We start from the raw sequence: 26,855 nt of genomic DNA, 5'->3' as shown, positions 1-26,855 counted from the left end.
ACATGGCAGTGCAAATATATCATGTATGCATTACAGTTATGCAGATATGACTGAGTTTAAGATTCATAATATAATAAATACAAAGGTAAATCAGACACAAAAAGCACAGTGCTTCAACAGGGGATAACTGAGAAAGATTATAGTCACACCAAACTGCAATAATCATGACAATGAAACGTTTCAAAAACTGCTTTGGTGATAAATTAGCCTTAACAACATCAAATAAACATTGCTTTGTTCAGACAGCTTGAATAAATTTCTGAAATTCGAGTTTGATTATGTTATGATCACTTTGACTTAGAACATAGCGGCAAGCACTTACTGCCTTGCATGGTAGGTGCACTTATCAGACAAAGAATATGTTGGAAAGGAATCCAGCTTTCATCTTTACGTGATCTTGCAGGCCATGAGAACAGTTCGTTTCTTGATTTCTTCATAAATGACACCAACACATCAGAATGTTCATCTGATTTAACTTTTATGTTTCCCACATACCATTCATGATCGTATATGCATGCCATATATTTCCCTGGTTGATAATTGTCATTGCTATCATTAGACCCTATTTGAGCTGCTGCAGCATCACTTTCACTGTTACTACCAACAGTTACAACTGTGTACACATCATCATCTGATAGCCTTCTTATATACAATTTGTTGGTAGAGTGGGGAATAAAGCTATGATGTGACCTAATACCTGCCACAGTTTTGCATTTTTCATAGTGCTCAAGTAGATCAAACTTTACACAATTCTGCAAGACTGATTCCTGATTGACAAGGAAGAACTGAATGCCTTGAATGTGGTCCTTTGCCCAATAGTGCATATCAGAGACACTTAAAATTTGAAAATTTATTATTTTGCACAATTTTGATTGTTTTTTTGAAGATCACGTTCCGAGATGTAAGAATATATGGTAAAGGCTGATTAGAATATTTCAATGGGATGCATACATTATTTCAAAATTGTATGGATATATTTGCATACAGTTACACACCTGAATTGAAGTGCTGTTTTTCAAGTGAACAACGTATGGTCAGAGGATACTTTAAAAACTTATAACTCAAAAAGTAGGTTGAACACAATCCTGATTTTTTTGTAGATCATATTCAGAGATGTAAGATTATATGGTACAAATCTGAAAAGGCTGAATAACTGGTGACATGGTCAAACTGTGGCCTGAAGTAGGGCTATTTTTAGCTAAATCATAAAAAGTTGCATGCAACTACATTTTTTACAGGAGATCTAATAGACTTTTAATTACAACAATTGCTGATTTATCAACAGATATGTTATAGGAAATTTGAAAACGCAATTCAGCTTTGTATCATATTAAGTCTTAGAGCTATGGCTTATTAAATAAACCAATGTTTTTTATGATTTTGGGTTTTCAGGTGATTTTACAAGCTCACTATGAAAATTCTAAGAGAGAGAAACTTGGTTTGAGACCATTTTTTAATTCTGTGAGATTAATTTAGTCAGTGTAGCGAATTTCAGCCTTCTACCACCATCACTCTTGCAGCTTTAAGTAGCCAAAGTTGTCCGAAAATGAATTTGCCAAAAATAAAAAAATTACTTAAATTTTACAAGGCTGTAAATAAAAAACTACTAGAGATATTGATCTAATCTTTGGCAATTTTTCATTATATGGGTAGATGAGCACATGTGAATTTTTCCAAGGCATTCTGAGGGGGTCACCTGGAAAATTTTCCAAAATGTGGATGATTTAACATGGAATGACCCTTGAAAGATTGAATGTTGATAGCTTTGGATACTTTAAACTATTTCAGCTGTCAAGTTTTAGGAGACATGAAAAAAAGAGTAACATACTCTGTTAAAAAGTAAGCTGTTAGAGTGAAATATGTAACAGCTGTGTGTGTGGAACTTGAAAGTTAATGACAATCAGAAAAAAGATATTGCATTTTATAAAGCTCAAGCCTTCCAGTCTATCAGTTTATTTAGTTAACATCCTATGTAACAATTTCTAAATACTCATCCATCTGATATCAGTAAGTAAATTTTGGTAAGCAAACTAAAATGTATTTTTATTTAACAAATATTTATAAATAATTTTTTTTTTTATTTTTCATAGTTAATGTGAGTGGAAAACAAAGTTGAATTAAGTGGAGATGAATAAATCAAGCAAGCAACCATTTTATGCTCTTCCCAAAAACAGAAAAACCAGTGCAGAGATAGTGAGTGAAGCTCGAGCTGCAATAAGAAGTGTTCAGACCAAACGGCCTTTTACCCCTGCTGAAAAGAAAAGGTTAGATTAATATTTGAAATCACCTTGTATTCTGTGACGTTATTTGTCTGTTTTGTCCACTGTTTTCAATAGTTTACTTTGAGACGGTTGTAAAACTTAAATCTTTAATTATATAATTTTTATTTATATACTTTTAATATCTATACACAACTGAATAAAAGTGAATAATACTTAGTACTTACTTTTGCATTGTTCATCTATACTGAAGAGAAAATAAAATTATACCATTAGGCATGATAACATTACAAATTAATTTTCCAAATACACATAATTTTAAATACACAAAACATCACTTTATGACATGTTTTCAAAAAATAAAAGAGAATAATAGCAATTTTGCTATTTAATAGGCTTGCATCTAAATAACTAAATATGTTGAAACATAAAAATGTCTCTTTTTAATTTAATTTACATTGAAGTAGTTAATTCTTAACAAGGTACACTGTGCAGTTTAGTAACCTATAAAAGGTTTAGTAATCTGAATATGCTAAGCAATGAATTAACATAGCCAAGTTTGTTAGGATTTCACTTTGAAATCTCTCATATGGGTAGGGCTGATGTTTGTTCTAGAGAGGCTGATTTTTAAATTTAGAATTGCAGAGATGAACATTATTGTTACAAGGTGTGAATGAGAACCTTATAAGAATGTGGAAGAAAATTTGTATTGTAAATGTTTTTATATAAGAAAAAGGTTATGATTGTAGGGGAAAGTGTGAGGACGTCTGTTGTTTATTTAATGAAGTATACTAGATAAGATCTTATTCAGATTATATAATAGTTAAGATATTTGGATTATGTAATTACTTACTGATTAACAATAGTTTTTGCATTCAGTTGTTACTATATTCAGATGCTGTAGTCAATCCTGTATGGTATTTTCAAGAGTTGAATTCTTTAATCAAATGCTTATTTGTATATTTCTTATTATTTTTTTCTCCACATATTTTCTTAAATTTTAAAGCTTTATATAATGAAAAAATTCTATACAAATATGAAGAATTTTATTGCATTTCTGAACCAACTCATTATCATTATTTATTTAACTGAAATTTATTCAGTTTATGGTGAATATGTAAGGATGTATAGTAAATTTCTTACATTTTATTCTTCTCAGGTTTAATAGATTACTGAAATGCTCATTTATTTTTAAAAGTATTGTCTTTGTTTTACTTTAAAGATTGCAAAATGGAAGTCCTCTTCTTCATCACCGTCTTAGTGTTTCCAGGTTGGTTTTGAAGTTGTTGTTTTTTTACTAATTGCAATTTTCAATTTTTAAAGATTAATGAATATCATGAAGTGTAATGTTTTTCTCAGAAATATAACTGTTTTTTTGACAGCACTGTTGATGCACTTGTTGCTAAAATGTGCAAAAGAACCTTCAAGTGTTAGTATTTTCAGTATCTGGGATTATACTGGTAGTATATATCTAAAAAAAAAAACCTTTTTTATTCAGAAATACAAAATGAACATGGTTTGTATTATCAGATTTTACACAGTGAAATGGCACCAAATTTTGAATCAGCTCTATTATTCTTGTAATGAAACCTTATTTGTTTAGCTTTTAATATTCTTGAAGATTAATGTTTAGCTTCTGTAAAGGGTTGAAGAAATACATTTTGTTTAGAAGGTAATTCTTCACAAATGTAAAATTTCTGAAATAGACTTATCTCCTCTCATACCTTATCCTTATTCCAATGAAAGCTTTTCTTCTCTGCCCATCTCAGCATTAGTATGAATTTTACCTTGCTGGCACCAATCTTTATACCCCACTGTACTGCCCATAGCAATTTAAGTCTTAAGATTCTTTCTACCTATGTCAATGCCCCTTCTATTCCAGATCCATTCACAAGTTCTCCATTTATATTTTCTATTCACTTTTCTCAATGGCAAAACATTATAATGATGGTTTTATGTACTTGCTGCAGGTTTTTCTTACAGGTTGTTTAACATAAGTTATGCTTTGGTGTTTTTTTTTACTCATTGAGTTTCGATATGCAAACACCAACGTGGCCTGGTATCCAGAAAAACTGGATAGAAGCAGATACTCTGACTTGGGGATGTTCTTCAAATACCTCAGCAGTAACTCCTCACGATGAATTCAAAGTAGCATGAGGCGTAACCTAAATCGGTATATCTCCAATCACGTTTAAATGTAAGAAGAGTTCACTGTGTGGAGATGTGAATGTTTCCACCAATGTTACCTGAGCAAAGCTTCTTTACTGACTTTGGAGAGACAGCAAGCCTCTCTAGTCCCTTCTAAATGAAAAAGGGAGACATCTTCCCTAAAGGTTTGACTGAAGGAGAATGTAGTATAAGAAAATGAGGTACACGTGTTACAGATGTTGAAAATTGCTGCTCAGAATCTTCAAGACGTGGTCTTGAAAATCAACCAAACGGGAAAGATATGAGAAGCTTTTCAGACCCACATTACTTTTTTACACTGCAGTTGGATTACTGAGTGGATAAAAAAACCAAAAAACTTATAATCTTTACAAAGCTATAGAACTTTTTTACAGCAATAAAGTAATTCTTATTTTAATACATTATGCCCTGTTTTAAGAGTATTTCCTGAAGTTATTCATGAATATAATAAGTATTTATATATTGGTATTTTTTACTACATTTTCAATAAAAATTAAAGGAAAATGCTGTCAGCAAAAATAAATATCAATCTAATCTAAATTTGAAACATAAGAAGAAAGAAAAACAAGAAACAATTATCAAAATTCATAGCTGTTAGTTTTCCTTCAGAGAAACTATAACATACAGAAAGGGGAAGTGACAGTAAACAGCTGTATAATAGATATAGTACTTGAACATGTCCTCATTGCCAGTCATTACACATAGAAGGTGAAGGCACAAAAAAAAAGAAAGTTTTGGAGACTATTAAAGACATTATAATACAGGGCTTTTTTTTTTCCAGTTTATCACCAAGATTCGAGGTAGGATAAAAATATGTCAGATCTGGAGAAATGAATGCTGAAAGTAATGCATTTTTGGGGGATTAAAAACTAAATATTAAATAGATTTTTTTATGCCATGTAGTTCTTCAAAACTTTAAGGTATGTGGTGATCTAGTTTTAATTCTAAGAATTATTGTTTTGATTTAATATTGTTATATTGTAATGTTTTTTGTTCTCAGCATTGATGCTATGCAGTATGATCCATTAGAAAGCAGACCAACCACTGGTGTTAAATTGATTCCTTTGAGGGGAAAAAAGGTATGTTATGAAATAATTTAAACCTTATTTCCTTGCTGCTGTCAGATCAGAGGGTGCATGTTATTTTTATTACTTTAGACAATTCTTGTTGCAATAATTATACAGTAAACAAGCTAATAAATCCTCTTCTACTGTGTTCTTGGAACCAGAATTGCAACAACATTGTGGAAATCATCAGTTTATTGCATTACACATATTCTTGCTATCAACAGTAATGTATTATAGTGTTACATAAACAGTCTGCTGGAGGTGGTGATGATTCATTGCTTTATATTTAGCAGGTTTCTACTTCAGCTGATTGCAGTAAAAGAAGTGTAGGAAAAAGATATGAAAAACTAGAAGTATAAACTTTCAGAAGTATGGATTGCATAGTTAATACCAAAAAGGATAGAACAGTACTACTCATTTTATTTTACATTTTGTAATGGTGGTTATGAGTTCAATCAAATTGGCTGAGTGCATATAAAGTGAGGGTAGAGAAAATAACAGATACAAAGTTTTAGTGAAGAAAAAAGTTTGATATATATTTAGGAGGTTTAGAGATTATGCAAGTGAAATTTGATAATTTTTCAAATGAAGAAAACTATTAAGGATTGTCAGTTTTTTAGGTTTATAAATTTCATATTTTATCTGTTAGAACACACTATTAATAAATTTTAGGTTTGTTATATGTCTTTAGTAGAACATTGATTGTAGATTCTAGGCTCATACTATTTCTGTAGCATCACACTAGAAACATGATACTAGTTGGATATTACACATAACAATAGTGAAACTAAATTCTAGTTTATGTTTAATTGTTAAGAACTGTTTTCCCAAATACTGTGCTTTCAATATTTCTAATTCCTTTATTATTAATCATACTCAATACTCTTTAATACCTGGCACCACAGATTCTTTAAACAATCTTTCTGACTGACCGTTTGCTCATTATTTATCATATGTAGGTGTCCATTTGTTAAAAATGCCCATTATAACTTCATTGTGGACTTGACATGAATGTGGTGACATCAAATTATTGTGTTTTTAGTTCCTTGAACCAACTTTCTTATGACAAAAAACATTAATATAAATGTGCGTTTAGAAGTTTGTTACTTTTTAACTTGTTAAATCAGATATAGCAAATCATTGTTCCTTACTACACAGTAGACCATCAAATTCTTTAGTATCATAAACTTTGACTTCATGTTCTAACCTTTAAATTCAAAACATATTGTGTTGTTTTATGTTAATAATAAATTTCTTATCACTGTTGTCTGTTAATAAAGTGAATGATCTTTCAACTGCTAGTCAGTAACTGAAGAGACTGAACAAACTAAAATTCAGCTTGAACCTATAGCAAAGCAAATGCCAATAGCCAGTTTGAGCAGAAATCAGGCAACAAAAAATGAGCACAGAAATGGAATGAACCATGGCTTTGGTAAGTAAGTATTTCAGAAAGTACTTAGAATTCTGCTAATTGTATAATCAGATAGAAAGAAAGTTATAATTTTTTTTCCTGTTCAAAATTCTTATCTATCAAATTATTATTTACTTATTTAAACACACATTACAATAATTATTCAGCACAAAAGTACAAAAATCCTTTCACCTGAGTACTTTTAAGATGTGGACCTTTCTTCATCAGTTTGCAGCTGTTGAAGACTGTTCCAATCTTCCAAAGTGTTTAGGCTGTGTGATTTTGTATCTTTTATGTTTAACTGAATTTTTTATCGTATGTGTTTTTTCCTAGAATCATGCAATAATTTATTTGTTAGTGCATTATATGATATAGCATTTTATCTTTTGTTTCATTGCACTCATAAAATAAAAATAACTTTGCTGTAGCTTACAATTTTATATCATATTGAGTAATTTTATGTTTTTGCTTTTTAAAACATTCAGTGTACATGGCTCTCATTGGTGGCACAGCAATATGCCTGCAGTCTTAAAATGCTAGAAACCAGGTTTCGTTATCCATGGTGGGCAGAGTACAGATTGCCCATTATGTAGATTTGTACTTAACCTCAAATAAAACCTGAATAAGCAATGTAAATAACTCACAAAAGTCACTGAATATCTAATTTTTATCTAAACTACATAGGATACTCCAGCAGTAACTAATGAGGTTAATTGCAATGTTTATGAAATTTATGTTTGAAATGTTTCTGTAACTCACATGATATTATTGACCATATATCCAAACATTAATGAGCCTGTAAACAATTTTGTGCATAAATAATATAGAAAATGTGTTTAGATGACCAATGAGGTTCTTGTAGACCTAATTATAATACTGGGGTTAATTGAATTATACATAGGATGAAATAATAAAACTTTAGTGATATGTGTGAGATTTCTTTGGATTTCTGAAAGAATTACTAAGTTTTCCAAATATTGTGTCAATAATCAATTAGTCAAGTAATTATACAGTTTGGACATTATATGCGCTTCATCGAGTAGACAGTTTTGTAATAAAAAGATTATTTAGTAGTTAACAATGTTCAGTTTGATTTGATTTTTCATAAGAAGTTAATTATCTTTTTATAATAGCTGTTAGATCTGTAAGAGAAAAAGACAGAAAATGTCATTGATATCTCAGTAGCTCTTTAGCTTATATCTATCTCTCTTTGTAATTTAAAATAATAATTTAATAATTACAGTTTAAATTTACTTCACATTTTGAGCTTCATGTATTTTATTATTCATACAAATTAATATTGTTGCCCTTATTTAGGATCCACCATGAAAGAAAATGTCATAAAGACTGAAAATGAGAGACAAAATTTCAAAGAAGAAAATATTCAGAATGTGTTTGAAGGAAGCGGTAGAGATGTACGTGAGAACAAACAACCTGAACTTTGTTTGAAAAAAAGGTAAAAATATGTTAAGTTTCATCTGGTTCAAATATGGTTTCTTAACACTTTTTAGTATTGTTTATCAGAGATTGCTTCAGTTTATTTTTAATTGTGTAACCTAACCTAAAAGGTAGTTTTTATTTTAGTAAGGATTATTAAGGAATATTGTTAGTGTTAACATAGATTTGAAATCCATGTTTTCTTTAGTTTCTTAATGCTCATTTGTATGTAGGATATTTTGTGCCAAAATTAAAAATAAATAAGTAAATGTATAAATAAATATTCTTAGAAAAAAAATATTTATATGTGTTGCTACATTTATGTATTGGTTAGATAAGTAAAATATTTAGTTATTGTTTCATACATTTATGTTTATTTATTTCAACGTTGCTGGTTTTCTTTAGTTGGCTTCAACTTTTCTTAATTGAAGTACCAATGACATACATTGGGGGCCACTGCTAAAATTAGACTAATGGTTAACATTAGCATATTGGAGGCAACAAAATTTCCAGGGAGGTCTGACCACCCTAGACCTAGTCTTAATTTTGATGCTTTAGTAATGTTGATCAAAGCTAGTTTGTGGTATTTTCAACACAGTGGTTAATCTTGCACATTGGTAGTTGACAGGTGTTGAATGAAAGAATATATACGGTTAAATTATGGCAGCTTTGTAAAATCATGATGTTTGTTTAATGTGACAGAAGAATATCAGAGTGAACTTTTTTTTTGGCTTAAAAGTTGTGCATTACTCTTAGATCTGTAAAATGAACTTGCCAAATTCATGTCTGAATGTTGTAGTGTGTTAAGATAAGGATCTGTTGAGTTAAATTTTATCACAACCAAGAACATCAGTTACATAACTAAATTATGTGGAAGTGAACATACTGTACTTCCCTCTGTTCCCAAGATTAATTTTTCATGCATTGTGCTACCCTCTATATGTGAACTTTCTTTAGTAATGAATACCACAAGCCTTCTGAGTCTCCCTATTGGAATCAAAAGTTCCAACATGTCTCTCATGCAAATCATCATGTGTCATCTTTCCACCGATAGGAGAGCACTACTATCACATGAGTGATGCTATCAATAAGTGAGATGTTTACAGGTGATATTTCTCAGATAATTGAGCTTGTAGTACACTAAGGATTAATTTTAATTTATTTATAAATTGATTCAAAAATACACTGTAACTGTGCTACACCGACAAGCGTACCCTTGTGTTCTTGGAACCTCTTGTAATTCCCTGGGTTGTTTATGCTTAAAATTGTTAGAGAATGTAGGTATGATACGTACTTGTATTATTATTTATGTAACTTTATTGTGTAAATAAACTGTATTGTTTTTATTAGTTTGTAATGAAAATTGCATTAAGGTAATTTTCAAAACAAAATATGAAAGTAAGAACAGATGTATTTTAAATTGCAATGTTTTAAGTAACTACTACTCATGAGGCTTAACATAGAAGTGATTGGTATTTCATAGTTATGAGGAATTTTTAGCATTGTTTAACACATACTGTTACTGATTATTGAGTTCTGTAACAGGACATTTGTTAATGTATAACTCAAGTAGTGGGATTGTAATCTTGTTTCACTGACTGTAGGGAGGTAGCTAGCTGAAGGCAGCCTGTTACAATTTTTTCTTAATATATATGTATATAAATATTTTTACTTATTTATTATTACTGTGTATCATTACTTTTTACCAAGCTTTGAGAGAATTTAGCAGCAGTTGGATGCTTTCAAAAGAATGTGTAATTATGTAAAAGTACAACTCAGAACAAAGAATATATATTGAATAGTAGAAAAGATAAGAATGTGAAACAGTATAATGTGAGTTAAACAGTACAGTTGATATACAGGATGTTCAGAAAGTCACTGTGCAGTTTTGAAAGCAGCGATAACAGCATTCATTCAGTCTATTTCAAGCCAGCAACTGATAGCGGTGTTTAGAAACAAAATAAGAAGCATCCAAGCCTGTACTGATGCCAACGGGTGTCACTTTTAACATTGTTTATAATTGTCATTCATATTTACCTCCTGTATTCTATATTGAAACATGTTTGTTAATAAATATATAAGTGCATAGTGACTTTCTGAACACCCTGTATAATAAAAAGCAAATGTGTCTTCTGTAGAGCTAATTATGATATTAAGTACAATCTCATCAAATGTGTATCATTCCTTCTTCAGCAATGTGTTTTGGTAATCATTGTAGTTTATAATATCAAACAATAACAAAAAAGTAAAGCAATGAAACAATTTTTCTTTGAAGGTAGATTTAGGAAGTGTGGTCAGTATTCGATAAAGATTTTTTCTTCCTTTTTTTGTTGGTCAAATTTTTCAGACTTCTAGAAATTTTTCTTTAAACCTGAAGAGTTTTTTTTGTTTTTTTTTCATCATGAGTGCTGTGAAATGTAGTCTAAGTGGCAGGTTTCTTAGTTTACTGGTTTTTGATTGGTTGCTTTAATGGTGTGTTAATTCTGTTTTTGGTAGATATTCCAAATTCTTCTGAATAATATTACAACACACAGCTGAAGATCCAATGGGAAAGGCATAAAACTGTTAACAAAGAGCATTGCCGGAAACTCAAGAAAATTAAAGAAGCTCTAAAAATAACAAAGGAAAGGCCAAAGCTTAACCAAGATCAGGGACTAGACATTAGCAGAATTTTTAAGCATTTTATAGAAGATTATAACGTGCAGTAAATGATGTTTAGACTTTACCTATATCACTAAAAATTTTTTACATGGCAAAAAATCATTCATTACAGATAAAGTCATTTTCTAGGAATTCTAAAAGTGCTAGAAACACAACAAGACAGTTTTATATCTGGTTTCCAAGATGAGAAAGACCATACCAGTTTTAAACATTTAAAATATATGTACCAATTGTATTTGATGGAAATAAAAAGCACATGATGAATATTTAATATTTTATGTTGTGTGTGTAAAGTATAACTGTCTATACTGCTTGGTGTCACAAGTTTTTCTGAGGAACTTGCTAAATAAAGTTTGATGAAATTTAGTTGAGGAGGGACTTTAGATACCCTCCCCATTGATCAAGTTTAAATGGAAAAGCAACAGGATGAATAGTTCAACTTTAGCAGCCATTCAAGTTTTACTGCTTTAATACCACAAGTAAAGGTTCTGTTGGGAGAAAAATATATGAAACTAATACCAAAAAAAAAGTGGTATTTAATACCATTCATAACATACATACATTGAATGAATAGTTAGTATGTAGTATGCTGCAGTAAAAAATAATGGAAAGTGCGACCCAAGATCCCATTACAAATTAAGCCCAGCTTTGTTGGGTACATTTGTTCATAGTATTTTATTTTATTATGGATTATGTTAATATGTTTAGCTATTTCATTATGCTGCATATAATTATAAATGTATCCAGCTAAAAAGACTAGTGATCATTTGAAGACCTATGTTTGAATTTTATTGAATATAATTTTTATTTTTCAAAGCACAATTATTAACAGCTGTGATGCCTAGAAAAAGAGTTAAATAAAGTAGTTGTGAATCCTTGAAGAAATTTCTAATTTTTATTTTTAAGAAGAGATAAGGAAGGCTATCAAACCTGATAGTGAAGATACTCTTACACATACTTTATCCTGTAGTTTAAAGAAAAAAGGAAAAATTCCTTTTAATTTCCAGTGCACCTATTCTCATTTTCAGTGAAGTGAAAAAGCTCCTCTTTTTACACACATATATATAAAGAAAACTGTGAGAACCTTTTACCCAAATTTCATAAATTGCATAATGTGAATTTTTTTTTATTTAATTAGAAATTCAACTGTCGGGAGAAGAGCATCTGAAGGTACTGCTAAACAAGGCATTGATATCAATATCTTAAAAAATGTTAGATATGGAACTATATCTGATAATGGATATTCCAAACAAAAGGATCCTGGAGCTTCAAAACTTATGCAAAGATTAACATTGCTGATGGATCAGCTGAATATGGATAGATATGAAGGTAACTGAAAGTCTATACTTGTTTGTGATCTAAAAAATATATAAAAGTAAGTTAAAAAGTATGTTTATAATTTATAGCATTAAATGATTGTTTTGCTATATAATTGTTTCTATAAAGAGAAAATTTGATAATAGCAATGGGTATTTGTGAAATAATCTTGGGTTTATGAAAACAGTAAATGTTTTTGCTACAAAACTTGTAATCAGAATTTTTTAGCACTTATGACAAATTACATCCTTTGAATAATAAATCAGTTGAAATATAACTTCGAAAATGCATCATGCAATTAACCATACCAGCACTAAATATCTCTGTGTACATTAAGGTATTTTATGTTATGATAAAAAAATGAAATTTGTAGTACTTTGAAAACTAAATTGCATTATTATAACAAATATGAAATTTATGCTGATACACTAATATCATAATTTAATTATCTAACTCAGTTATAAATTATAGTTCACTAATGTTCTAATCTCACAATCTACTGTTGTTCTAGCATCTGCTATTTTATATTGTGAGGTATTAAGCCACTGGTATAAATTGTACTAATCTCTTATATGAAGAAATGTCTGTCTACAATTATGTTGTTGTTTTGAAGAAAATTATTCATTAACTGGTATCTTTCATATTAATTTTTTTATTTAGTGTTCTTATTTTCTTTTATTGCTCAGTTTTTCTTTACTCCTAAGATAAAACTGACCCGCATGTAGAAAAAGTACTTCAGAAATTATATCGACTTTTGGAAGAGAGTGGGCTTAAAGAACAGAGCTTTAAACTCCGCAGCTCACTGCTGAAACTGTTGTACAAGTTGTTAGATCCAGCTCAACCTGAGAAAAGTCTTTTAGTGGCCAGAGTCATCTTTCAGGTTAATGTTAATTAAATTAATAAATTAAAATCTATCTTCAATTCATTATCAAGTAATTTTATAATATTTTAAATTTCTTTGTAGAATATATATCTCAATTAAAATAGTTGAGGCAGTGATACTTCTTTTATCACTATCTCTTTATTAATTAGTAGTAAAATAGTAGTGATTTTACTAATAACATCATCCAGGCAGAGAATTAAGTAAAATAAGGTGTTGACCATCATGTGGCACAAAATGTACATACTTGTGAAGGTGGTTTACTTATTGTGTAGTTCCTAGTTATTGTGATGTGTAAAGAGGAACAAAGGTTATTGTTTTAATATTTCTCAAAATTTCTAGTTATATAAAGTTGCTAACACTGTTTCCAAACCAATATTTTATTTTTGAAAAAAGCATGAGTTTCACTAATCAGTTAACCATTCTACAGTGGGTCACTGGTCATGTCATCATATTTGTTGACTTGCTTTCAAACTTTTAATGAATGACTATTTTATGAACTTATGTTAATAAGTTTGTGATCAAATTGTAGATTATAATTCAGACTTTAATATTATATATAAGTTAATTTCTTAATTTAAAATAACACACCAAAATATAGATTTTAGTGATTCATGTGGTCTGTTGAATGCAGCACTGTTTAAAACTAAGTGTTTGTGATGTGTCAAAATACTTAGTGTATAGTTTCATACAAATTAGGAATTTATATTACTAACATTTAAGAAGCTAGAATGTAAAATATGAATTTCATATCTTTTTATTTTGCTGAGATATGCCTTGTGTACTGAATCAAACACAGTGGCTCTACTTACTACTTTCCATTTTTGAAAACAGTCTCTTATATACACTAACTTCAATTTATGGTATATGAATAACCAATCTACAGCTTAGAATATCCCCAGAGTGGTTTTCTCAGCCATAGATTGTGTCTTTAGTCTGCTTGAAGTTTCATATTTTTTAAACCTATTTACATCGTAGTTATTAAGCTTAATAAATTATAGCGGAATCCTATGGTATAAGTATAATTATTTATGATTTTGTTTGTCTATTCAGCTGTATATATAAAAGTTAAGAAAACATTTTGTTTGATACCCTTCATGTGCAAAAGTTAAAAAAAGTTATATTATAAAAAGTAATATAAGTATAACTTCTCACTGAAAACAAGCATTTGAAATGTATTTAGGAGGTTTTAGAAGTTATGCAAATATTATTAGAGATTTTTGAGACAAAGAATAGTTTTTTATTCATAACATGAAAATGTTTCACTCAGACAAAACAGACTTGATATTTTCACAAACAAATATTTAGTAAAATATGTCATTAAAAATCTGACTTTTTGTATACAAAATACTTGTAATCTTTTCTAAAAGTCCACCAGATTTGTAAAGATACGCATGCTGTATCAAATGTTATAATGCAAATATTTAACACGTGCAAATATGTATATGAATTCATGTATATTATACTGAGCCTATTGTAAAATGGTTAATGTTTTCTGATTCATTAGTATTAGTTACAAATTTCTTCAATACTAATTTAATTTGTATATTTTTAATTGAGCCCATCATGAAAGGGTTAATTAAGTATAACTAAGTACATAAGGGTCCATAAGAGACATATAATTGACAGATCAAAACTAGGTCTATTCTAATATGTTACACTACTTTTTTACACATAAATAACTATTATTGTTCAGTGCTGCCCTTCTATATGTAAAAAAAAACCTTATGCATGCCACAAGATTTCTGTCTCCCTTCCATTGGAATTTACTGATTCTAGTGTATCTGTCATGCAAATTACCATGCATCATGTTTCCACCAGTACAAGTGTGACCTACTCTCATGATGTTTGTGACTCTCTATTTCATTCTACCCAACTGTCTTTTCTTGTTTGGCAGTACTTGTGTTCAGATGTTTGGTGCTTTTCATGTGCTTTGTACTCATAAATTTAATAGTTTCAATTCCAAGGTGGGATTTCTTAATTACTTTTTTGTTATATTGCAGACACCTTTAACTTAAATTTTCAGTCATTATTTTTTATCTCACATTGTATTTGTTTGTCAAACATTTTTGTTAGATTAATATTTCTGAAATGAATTTTGAAGTTTGTATTACCATTTTGGGCATCATACCTTCTATAAGCTCTCTTTCACAGACTGCAGGTGGATGTAACCCGTTGTTAGAATTATAAGTGATTATCCACCAAGAGATTAATTGTGATATAGGTCAACCACATTCTCCTAAATTTGCCCCATTTTATCCTGAACAAATCAAACCTGTTAGAGCCATGAAGATTTTGATAGCCTTTTTCCACCACTGGATTTTGCCTTGTCTTCCTGTACTCAACTGGCTGAATCAGCTAGGCCTAATTTGAAATTTTTGGACATGATTTCTCAAGTATATGATTTTTTTATTCATTTCCTCAGTTCTCTATGCTCCCTGTTCTCCTTTGTTATATGATAGTTCTTCCTCTCCATATGTAGTTTTTCCACTATCCCAGGATATTAGCATTCATGCTGATAATTTGATTCACAGTTAGTGAGACTTTCACTAGGTGGGTTATCCTTTATTACTCTCTTATTTTCTCTTTAGGGGTCTTATTTCCCTTTTTATTGTTCATCATTACTTAGATTCTACTCTGTTGCAAGTAATGCCTGATCAGATATTATTTAACTTTTCAAATGTGCACTGTCAAGCTTTGTCAACTTGCATATTATACTTTCATGGTCAAGCAATGTACACTGCTTGAAGGTTTATTCTTCCAACAGAATTTCTTTGTATGTTTACATGTACTGGGCTATACCCACCCATGAACTACATATGTGAAGTGGAAGGTGATAATTACCCATCCTTGCCATGCCTTGCACTGAGTAAATCAGTATGGTATGTTTTTAAAGATAGGATTTCTTGGTAACTAATTGCACTATATCAGATATCGTCATTCCTCCAGATTTTCCACCTTATCCTGGTCCCCTTTTCTTCTAGTGGAGATTAAGAGTCTTTACCACTTTTCAGTTGTGAGCTGCTGAGGTGGTGGACTGTGTAGGCATCCTCCTGAATGTGTTAATGAAATAGAAACAAAATGTAGAAATTATTATTTAAAAAATATATATATATATATATTCATTTGAGAGTAGGGTGGTAGTGTTCTGCTGGTGTAGATGACAAAATATCCTCATATAAAACAAAAGCAAATGGAAGTGAGACATCAAAATTGCAGTTCACTTCTTTGATTAGGATCCTTCATCCTATTCTCACATGGATGTTTGTTCCCAGTGGCTGGGTTTTGTAGTTAGAATAGAACCAATCAACAAAAATCCTCATACATTTTTACAGATTTTTATATTCCTCCCTCATCTATACTACATTAGTGTTGTGGGTCACAATAGAGGTATTGTGGATTGTTACAGTTCTATCCCTTGATGTTTCCTATTCTGAAAATGTTAATGCACTTAAAGTGGTTCCAGTCAGTTTCATTTTTGAGGGAGATTGTTTATATTTTGTTGACATCTTTTTGATGCTCAATATCAGGTTTCTGAATCAGTCTATTCATTCATCATATTCACATGTGTCCATTTCTTGAGTTGGGGGTACAAGATTCCCTCTGGTCTCATGAACTTGGGGTGAAAGAGCATGATCCTTTTTCCTACCCCTCCCAGATGATTTGTTTTTGAATTATATTTGACTTGTCACCACTATGATTCTCTTTTCTTCCCCCACATGAATGTCAGTACTCAGTAGCCAGGTTTTGGATTGTAGTTGACTTATCAATGGTATAATTTTCAACCTGTCTCTGCATGGATGTCAGTTCTCAGTAGCATTGTTTTGAATTTAGCTCACTTGCCGTTTACAGTCCATCGTGCACTAGCCACTATACACCTTGGGGCATATCTTTTTCATTTTACCCACATTTATAATTTCTAGGATTGAGTTTCATAAATATTGCATGGTTTGGATCACTTTACAGCCATAATTCTTTTCCAGCTGGATGTGATCCTCTGTTTTTCTCCCACATGTGTGACATTTTTCTATTATGGGCAAAGACTATACCTTATCCAGAAGTGGTGCAGTTCTCCACATCAGATCTTGGAATCTGACTGTCTCATCTTAGGGAGTATTCTTTAGATGCTTTCAAAGAATGCTGCTTTCCTTCCCTCTCATTGGTCCCTCTAGCTATTTATGTGAGAGAAGCTAACGTATTGTATCAGAAGTTATAATTTCCCAACACTGAAAATGTATTTCTGATAGGCTCTAATCTCCTTTCACACTTTGCACCTTTCTTCTCAATGAAAACTTGCACTTCCATCTTCTGCCAAAATTCAAAGTGACAATTAGGTAGAATGGAATATAGGGGGTCAGATGCATCATATGAGTATGTCACACTCCTATTAACGGAGAGTTGACATATGATGATTTGCATGAGAGATGCATTAAAATCAATCAATTCCAATGGAAGTGAGAAGGCTTATGGTATATAAAAAAACAATTTTATCAATAAAGGTCAGCAATGAATGAGAATATTTATTGATGTTTAAAGAGATAAGTACCAATGGAAAACAGATTTTTAGTGTAGGAAAATTATAACTTAAAAACCTTTATAATAGTTCAAAGAGCTTGTAATACTCTAAAAGGTTACTTTTTAAAGCATTATTCTATTTAAAAAAGGTATATTTGCAGAAATAGAATTTTTTGATTTTACTTTTAATTATAAAATTCAGTTTTGTACAGCAATTTGTGTGGCAAGCAGTGCTTAGAGATCTGTGTCTATTATTGTGTGAAGTGAGCAGTTATTGTTTGACACAAATCAATGAAACTGTATAAAAAATGTAGAAGATACTGTGGTGCCAAATAAGGGTATGGATATTTGCTTGGTAGTTGTATATCACTTAAGAGTTTGACTGTTTGTTAGGCATGTTCAAGAATTTTGATGTTTATGAATATTATCTTACTAAATAGAATTAATTATTTAATGTTGATTCCTTTCAAGTTGGATTGACTCTGTCATTGATAAAAATTGGTACACAACTTGATTCTTGATGACATTGCAATTTTTCTTAAACCATGGTGTTTGCTATGTGAACTCATTAACGAAAGAAAAATTACATTTTATCATTACAAGCTTAGAAAATGGTATAAAACTAATGAAAAATTATTTATTATAGATGAACTTTATTTCACAATTTAAACTACTTAAGAGATTAAAGAGGTTATTGATCCAGTGTTCAGATCATGTGGGAATCTACATGAAACTCCAACTTAATGCAAGGTTGCTGGACAGGTAGCTAAGCTAACTTTTAATATGGTTATATGAGACTTGCAGTTCAACAGATTAAGTATGCAATATTTGGGTATGGTTTGTTTTTACAAAGGACCTAGCATTGATCTTCAGTTTACTGTTATACAGGGTTATTGATGAGGAACAGAATACTTGAAACTGGCCTAAACTTGAAGTTAAGTGACAAGTCCAAGAATTGCATGGGCTTCACTTTTTAATTTCGATAATTTATAATTCTGATCAGAGAAAAAAAAAAATTTTTAACAACAGGTTGTGAGGTAGTGAATTTATTTTTATGTTGTTATGGGTGTATCATTTGTTTTTTATTCCTTCTATTGCTTAGTTTATCTATGAATTTTTAGTTACATTTAAGTGGTTAACTCATCTTCTGGACAACCATGTTTATTTTGAGTATATTTTGAGACTGCTGTCAGATTTCCATGCTGGTGGTATACACATATCATTAACATTGTACAGGAGTATGTAAATTATGTATAGATATTAAATTCAATTTATATATTGTATTAGTTTCAATTCCTAGCCAGGCTTGTATTTCTTTACAGTGTTTTGTAAGTTATCAACTTTTTATTTCAGTAGTTTGAATTCTGTGGTTGTCAATGTGAATTAAATTTCTTTTGGTCGTATTCTACTTGTAGCAGAAAGTTACTTTAGACCATTACAAGGTTACCTTTTATTTTTTTGTGATATAATTTCAAAATTCAGGCAATTAATTATTTATATATTTGATAAAACTTTGAATGTAAATGTTCTTTGAAACATAGTTTGATTACAATCATTCATTAGCAAAGACTAGTATGAGAAATAAATGTTTATTCATTCAAATGACTTAGTTCTGTCTTTGTTTAATGGTTATGTTAAACATTTGGTCACTTGATACTTTTTTCTCAGTTATCTTATCAGTATTTATTTTAAACTTACAATTTAAATATTTATTTAGTTTTTTATGTGACATATTTGATGTCTTTAAGTATTTATTGTTTTCATGATTATTAATGCTTATTTACCAGTAATATTTGCATTTTTAAATTAAAACCTCTTTTGCAGTATTATTTATTGGTTAGTTTTTGTATAATTTGACTTGTATGTATCCTGATATTATCTTTGGAGGTGTTTCAGTTAAAATAATGATTATTTTTTATACCTAATGTTTACTTCCTCAGCTGAAGGTGAGTGGAAGAAATTTAACATCTCTTTGTAAAGCTGTATACAAGATCAGTAAAGAAGAAAAGAATGACAGCCTTTTCCTTAGCACAAAATGTTTAGGTACAGTATCATATTATTTTACCACTGGAGAAATAAGTTAACATTCTCTCAAGTTATTTTGATATCATCATTTTTATTCTGTTTTTAATAGTTTTTCAAAAGACAGACCTTCTTTAACAACTTGTGAATTGGGAATTAGATGTTATTTGTTTTTATTTAAAGAAAAAAAGTGGTAATATGGTTTGTCACATCTGAGTTTCTTTTTTCTTCTTCCAATGCTGAGAACTGTTTATACTTAATGCTATTATTATTGTAAGTTTAATCACATTAAATTTTATTGATTGTTAATAATCTGCAACATAAGACAGTAGATACAGTTTCATGACCAATATTCAATATGATTAAGAGAGTTTCCATAACTTCTTGTGCAACACTGGGAAATGCTAGCCAGAGCTTTACAGTAAAAGTTGATTTCTACATTCTGCAGATACTACTGTTTAAGAATTTCTTATTTCTGTTTTTGCATGGTTGAACTTTTGCAAATATAATGTGTGCTCAGACAGTTTATTTCTTTGGTATTTGACAGGGCATAACTGAAAATCCTTTGTAATGATCTTTGCAATAATGTTTGAGTTTCAGAGAAACTTATATTGATCTATTTATTAATCCTGAGGATATCATTAATAATCTTTTTTTACTATGGTGGAGATGATTGGTGCAGAGCTCACATTTTGTTTTTTAAGGTTATTTACTACTTAAATTACTTGCAGATTTTTTTATGTGGCTTGGTTGTTATTCATGCCTTGTGGTAACATCTTATTATAACAAAGGTACAAATCTGTATTCTTATGTAAGTGTCATATGAATGTTCATAATGAAAATCATATTGTGTTTCCAGTTTTTTATTAACTTTTCAGTAACTGGAATATGTGAATGTGATTGCCAATAATGCTAACTGAGACAGGATAAACTGAAAAACATTAATAGTAAAATGTTTAAAAATCACATTTGAAAGATTAAAAATTATAGCTTTATAGTGGTTTTATATTTGCAAAAATTATTTGCTGACAATTTAACAGATGATGTAGCAAACAACATTTGCTTTTTATTGTCACTGGGTGACTCCCATTCATTGTTATTTTTATTTTCAGAATTTACAAGTTCAGAAAAAATATTTTCATTCATCATTGTTTTAATCCAGACAAAAAAACTTTCACTGTTCCAACTTATACATGCCTTCTGTTGATATAATATACATATTGTGATCACAATATGAAAACTGTTGTAAGAGTGGTCCAATCAATTAAATTTTGAACTTACATGGATAAACACACAGTTGCAATCAAACACGAATAAGATGGAAAATCTGCAACTAATGCATAATTAAGAGAAAAAATCATCCTAAATGATTAGGAATCAACATGTAATGACTTCAGACATTTAATAATTTAATGTCAGTTTTATATTTGGATTAATGTTTTTTCCACATGCAAATATGAACTTGTGGAATATTGCAGCTAGCAAGTGAGAAATTTCAAACCAGGGTGCAATCTTCATGTCTTACAATCTTTGAATGTTAGGAGATACATGAGGTATACTAATGAAGTCACATTACACACTAGTTCGTAAATAACAAGTTTAACGACTCTTGTATTATTTGAAAAACTGGGATTCAGATATTTATCAATCTATCATAAATAAGCTTAATAAATGACTGCTATTTTAAACTTAAAGCTAGTTCTCAAATGATGTGTGACACCTACAGTAATTGGTTTTTATTACCCCATATCTAGCTTATATCTGTGTTTGTTGTATTGTTTTATAAGATGTTCTTCCTTCAAACAAAAACCCTTTAAAAATGGGTTATGAATAAGTGTAATTAGGTTTGTATTTTTGATTTGATTTTATTAATTTTATTTTACCTTATAAAATATATATGCCTTTTATTTAATAATAGAATTTTTACAGGTAAATATAATAATGTATTTATTAATTATATCATTAGTTAGCTTACTAAAATGTAGGAAAAGATAAAAGTGATGACAAAGAAAAACTGACTTTGAATATAAACATGTTTCAAACATACAGCCTTGTTTCTTAAAAGAATGTCTTAAAAAAACAACAGATAGAGGTAAGAGACAAAGTCTTTCAAGAACATAGTAAGATTTCAGAGTAAATCATATAGGAGAATCACGTGGTCTAACCCTTTTGTAAATCTGCTGACTAATCATTAAATTAAAAAAGATGAAAAAAATTAAAGCCAACCATGTTAATAAGTAAAATGACAAGTACCACCACTAAAACATCAAAATTAATAAGAATGATATTGTAATCAATTCTTAGGCATTTTCTTAAGAAATAGATAACATGATAGGTAAACTAACTTAGAATTGTGTATTTTTATTATAGCAACCTATTTAGCATTTGTTCAAACAATCCATCCTGAAGTTACATCCGATGTCATGATGTATATAACAGCTACTTGGAAGCTGCTTTCTGGAAATGAAAAACTCAGAAACTACTTACTGAAAAAAGGCTGTTTGGAATTCTTGCTCTATCAACTGAATAATTTAAATATTTTGGTAGGCCATAGTTTTAATAAGTTGTTAAGAAATTTAGTTTTGCTGGGGTTATAAATTAACTTATTTATTTGTGTGCAACTGAAATATAGTTTTGTTTCATTTGTAAAGTTTTTAGGCTGTAACTATCAGCCATTTTCTGAAACCTTTATTTCTGACCAACATATCCAGTTCTTGGGCTACAACTATCTTATAAAATTTTGATTCCTGAACCACTTACTCAGTTCTGAGCTGTAACCATCTTTTGAAATTTTGATTTCGTACCCAAGTACTTAGTTTTTTGGGCTGTACTCATCTGCTGAAATTTATTTGTGACCCCCACACACATTTGTAAAAGGTTGTTTGAGAACAGTTTAGTACAGAAATTCTGCTTGTATACATTTATTAAATGTATAATAAACTGTCTGATTGTAAAGAAGCACCTGAATTGGTGAAATTTTTGGTTGTTAAAACTTTTCACCAAACCTTTGCCCCAACTCTAACCCATTCAGCAAAACTAATTCGAAACTAATACTGTGCATAATAAGATGGGAGCATATATCTTGTTACAGTATATAATTATGTGAGAGAATGAAATTATTCATAGCATTTTACCAATGTATTCAGCAGACTTATTTTCAGAATTGGAATTGGATGTGGAAATAGTTCTTGTAGTATTTTATAGAAGTTCAAACAAAGATCGATAATGTGATTTTTTTGCCATATGTTAATTAGTTTGTACTAAATGATTGAGGACCATGTTATGCTCTTTTCTTTTTCCTTTTACAGTTTAAGATATGGTTGTGTGCTCATTTTCTGTTTAACAGTTGATTTTACTAGCTCAATGACAAGAAATTCTAGCATTCTAGAGTTGAATTCTTCCTAGTGGTGAAGAATGACATAATGTTATAAATAGGCACAAAATTGCATTTGTTTAAACAGTGGTTGATAATATTATATTAAAAAAGAGCACTTTATTATGATTGCAGATTCAAAATGGTGGAGATAGTGAGATTTATTCAAGTATACTTGTTCAGGTAAGATTTTACACAATATGTTGAATAATTTTCTAATTCATTTAGATTTGTCTTTACAAATGTTTAAAATGCTTAGCACAGACAAATAGAAATCCAAGAAACAAATTAAAATTAAAGGTATCAAGAAGTGTGTGGAAATAAAGTTGATTGCATAAAAGTATTTAATAATTTTTAAAAATTAGGAGAAAATGACCTTTAAAGAATACATTTTTATTGAAACTAATGTTTTGTTATTAGCAGCTTGTTTAGGGTTTAATATACATAACTTCAATATGCACTACAAATTTTAAAAGATAGAAACTAATTTTTAAAACTTACTGAAACAATATCATTGTGTTAAACCAGTAGTTTTAGTTCAGCAGATGTCTGTGGTTTAGTCTATTTTACGTAATGGAACTATCCTGTATATTAAATATATTGTCTGATGTCACCTAGTAATAACATTATCAGTTTCAATAATTATGTGGAAATGTTCTTATATACGATATTCTCATTTTTAACGTATATTTAAAATGAAGGTAGTAATAAAGAATATTTTTCTGATACATTATATTACCTTCTCTCTCATAAAGTTGCCCCCTGCTGGTACAGCAGTAAGTCTACAGATTTACAACACTAAAATCATGAGTTTGATTTCCTTTGGTTGACTCAGCAGATAGCCTGATGTGGCTTTGCTTGCTATAAGGAAACACAAACACTCATAAAGCTTTCTCGACTTATGCTGCCCTCTATCAGCACAAATAGTTGATCACCACTAGCCTCTGTATGCTAATATGCAAATGTTTATGCAACAAACATCTTACCAGCAGGAGTATAACACTATTCCTATCATCACTAGTGCACTCCATAATGTTGCAGCTGTTAACCACTTCTCAATTGGCAGTGTTATAGATTATGCATGTTTTTACTTAATGTTTTATACCTCATTTATATTGTTCTTTACTGTTTGCATTCACTTTTGTGGAGTGTTAAAAGTTATTTTATCTATCTTCTCTCCTCTTTTAATTTTGTTAGTTATATAATCTCTGTTTCAGGTGATCGCAGATACAACTGCTGTTACTGTTAAGCAGAATTACCTACCACATCAAACAGGTCGGAACCACAATTCTTGGCCTGCAAAGTGATGACTCTGGTCTGTTGGGAGCTGACCAATTTCATGCAACAATCTGAACAAACTGAAGACAGACTTTCTTCTACTGAACATGCATCTTAGTTGCATGTCATTTTTGAGGGAATTATCTAGACTGCTTTTCCTTTTTGGTGGATTTGTTTATGATCTGTCTGCATGACCCATTTCCTATATTCTACCCCTGACCTTCTTGGGGACAGTCCTTTAGTTTATGATTTAGTGTTTTCTCCTTCCCTGGATATTAGGATTTGTTCATGTGAATTGTTTTGATGAGCATTTGCATTCATTTGTTGGTATGCCTTGATTATCCTTGTTCTACCTTCCCTTATTTTTACTTGCAGCATTTTGTGTTGCTTCTTCTGTAGTGGGAATCAGTCACCAGTAATTTGATTACCTTCTCCCATGTTCATTTTACTCTGACCACTTTTTCCAGGTTGGGGCCAGACTCCTTCAACTTGCTCATGTTTGCAGGTTCTTGGATATTGATTTATGGGTTCTGAAAGCTTTTTTCAGTAAGTCTGGTCCTCTACTACCATTCATCTTCTCTGTTGTCTCACAATCTTGTTTCCTTCCATCTTCCTTGGGATCCCTCTTTTTGCCCACTTGATTCACTCCTAGGGCCTTCATTTATACCATTATATGGACATTTGACTGCTTCTTGACACCTACAGATTAGTTCGTCTAAGGGTGTTTTTCAACTCTCCTCTCCATCGAGCCGCACTTACTCCACTTCTGTTGTGAGCTACGGAATGTCTTGTGTGCATCATGTCATCCTTTTCTTTTCCTGATGTGCAAGGAATTTTCTCTCTTTTGGGAACATGGGCTTTTCTTGAAATCCACTTTCCTCTTGGTCACACCCTAAATTGTCATTTGCTTTTGATAGACTAATGTGGTCTTGTTTTTCACCTCCCTATCTGACTGAATTTTACAGCTGATTGAACTGGAACAATACTACCGTAGTTGTTCCTTTTATTCCTCCATGTCTGGTATGTTACTTTTTATGTTGCTTCTTTTTCCAGCTAGGGGTGTATTTCAACACTTGAGAGGTTTTGAAGCAATGGCCTCATTCTGAGCCCTCTCTCCATTCCAATTTAATGAGTTTCCTTTTTATTGGGCTTTTATTCACTTCCTGTAATTTCATACATCACTGATCAAGGAGCACTCATTTGACAGATCTCTGTTTACAAACATTGGATCTTCTGTGTGGCATGACATAATTTGAGTACCCTGAATCTGGTTGCATATTGGTTATTTTATCCTGACAAGATTCTCCCTCCAGAGTTTTCTTTGAATCCATATGCTTTTTGGGTTTTGTGTGCTCTATGGGCTGTCCCAGATTTGGATGATTTTGCTACTCTTCTTAATGTACTGGTTCCCTAATCTGTGATCTCCTGTGCTTCACCTTCTTGTGGGTGCAGTTGATGCTCTCAGTCGAAATTGGTCAGGCTTGTACTTTTGTGCATATCCTCCTATTTGTCTCCTCCCACATGTCCCTGCCTTATGTCAGACCACTTTATATAGTTTTTTGCTGATGGCTCTGTATTAGCCTGTTCATACATGGTTTCCACTGCGGTGCAAATTTTTGGTGTTATTTCCCCTTTCTCTTCCTTTATCACTGATATTCTTCCATCACACAAAAATACAGCATGTGTCATCCATCTGTACCTGCACTTTATCTTCACACATGGCTTTTGCAAGTCCCTTGCTTGAAGGACCTGACTTCTGCATTTGGTTTCCTTCATTTCCCATTCTGTTTGGCCTTTGTTCATGGCAGTTCATTAACATACCTGGTACTTGTACCAATATTGGTCTTTCCTATGGAGCTATCATCCTTTCCATCCTGTGGTTCCTCATATGCCATTCTTTTCTTCCTTGGCATTTTTAATGGAACCTCTTGGTTTTCTCTGTTGTGGGCTTATAGGGTAGGTTTATCTGCTCTGTTTACCAACTTTGTGTTTTTCTGACGCTAGTCTTATCATTACTTCTGCTTTTCCCATCCTTTCAGCCCTGCTTCCCATCCTTATTAGCATCTCTGAGTTGTCCTCCATGCTCTCCCCATCCATTAGAACTTTTATATTTGTGTCTCTTATATCACATTTTCCTGAAGTTCCTGTTTCTACTGGCATGCAAACATTGTTGTATTGATAAGATTGAAATTAACATTCACTGTGTTTTTGTTTTCTTAATTCATATGTTTTCCTTCTTCCTGATTGTTTCTTGATATGCAAGACATTGGCTGCTTGAGAGGATACTAATACCTTCACACCTTTTTCCTTCTCACCTTCATCACTGTTCTATTGCCTAATTAAGATTTTCTGACGATATAGGACATATTCTGCTCCCTTCTGTGGTTCCCAGCTCTGTTTGTTTCTTCTGTGAAATCTTCATCTCTCTCATTATCTTTTACCAGTTATCCTTCCAACTTGACTACAACAGTTAATTTGCCTGGTGTTT

At 30.8% G+C, this 26,855-nt stretch overlaps 1 protein-coding gene across 11 annotated transcripts in view; it reads left to right on the top strand.

Annotated features, from left to right (window-relative positions):
* Positions 1-26,855, top strand: part of LOC143258625 (armadillo repeat-containing protein 2) — a 59,600-nt gene that overhangs the window by 2,516 nt on the left and 30,229 nt on the right. For 5 of the 11 annotated variants that reach the window (XM_076517849.1, XM_076517852.1, XM_076517848.1 and 2 more), the window contains exons 2-11: positions 2,091-2,264; positions 3,442-3,489; positions 5,407-5,485; positions 6,776-6,905; positions 8,202-8,340; positions 12,121-12,311; positions 13,004-13,179; positions 19,635-19,737; positions 22,087-22,259; positions 23,225-23,272. In XM_076517849.1, the coding sequence (XP_076373964.1) occupies positions 2,128-2,264; positions 3,442-3,489; positions 5,407-5,485; positions 6,776-6,905; positions 8,202-8,340; positions 12,121-12,311; positions 13,004-13,179; positions 19,635-19,737; positions 22,087-22,259; positions 23,225-23,272 (1,224 nt within the window). In that variant the 5' untranslated portion in view covers positions 2,091-2,127. Of the gene's footprint in view, positions 1-2,090; positions 2,265-3,441; positions 3,490-5,406; positions 5,486-6,753; positions 6,910-8,201; positions 8,341-12,120; positions 12,312-13,003; positions 13,180-19,634; positions 19,738-22,086; positions 22,260-23,224; positions 23,273-26,855 lie in introns of those variants that run through there. The other 6 variants (XM_076517853.1, XM_076517854.1, XM_076517856.1 and 3 more) reach the window with 3 other exon arrangements.

Source organism: Tachypleus tridentatus, chromosome 8 (assembly GCF_004210375.1).
Source record: "Tachypleus tridentatus isolate NWPU-2018 chromosome 8, ASM421037v1, whole genome shotgun sequence".
NCBI lineage: Eukaryota > Metazoa > Arthropoda > Merostomata > Xiphosura > Limulidae > Tachypleus > Tachypleus tridentatus.
The sequence above is the reverse complement of the archived record's forward strand: the minus strand, read 5'-3'. Positions and strand labels throughout refer to the sequence as shown.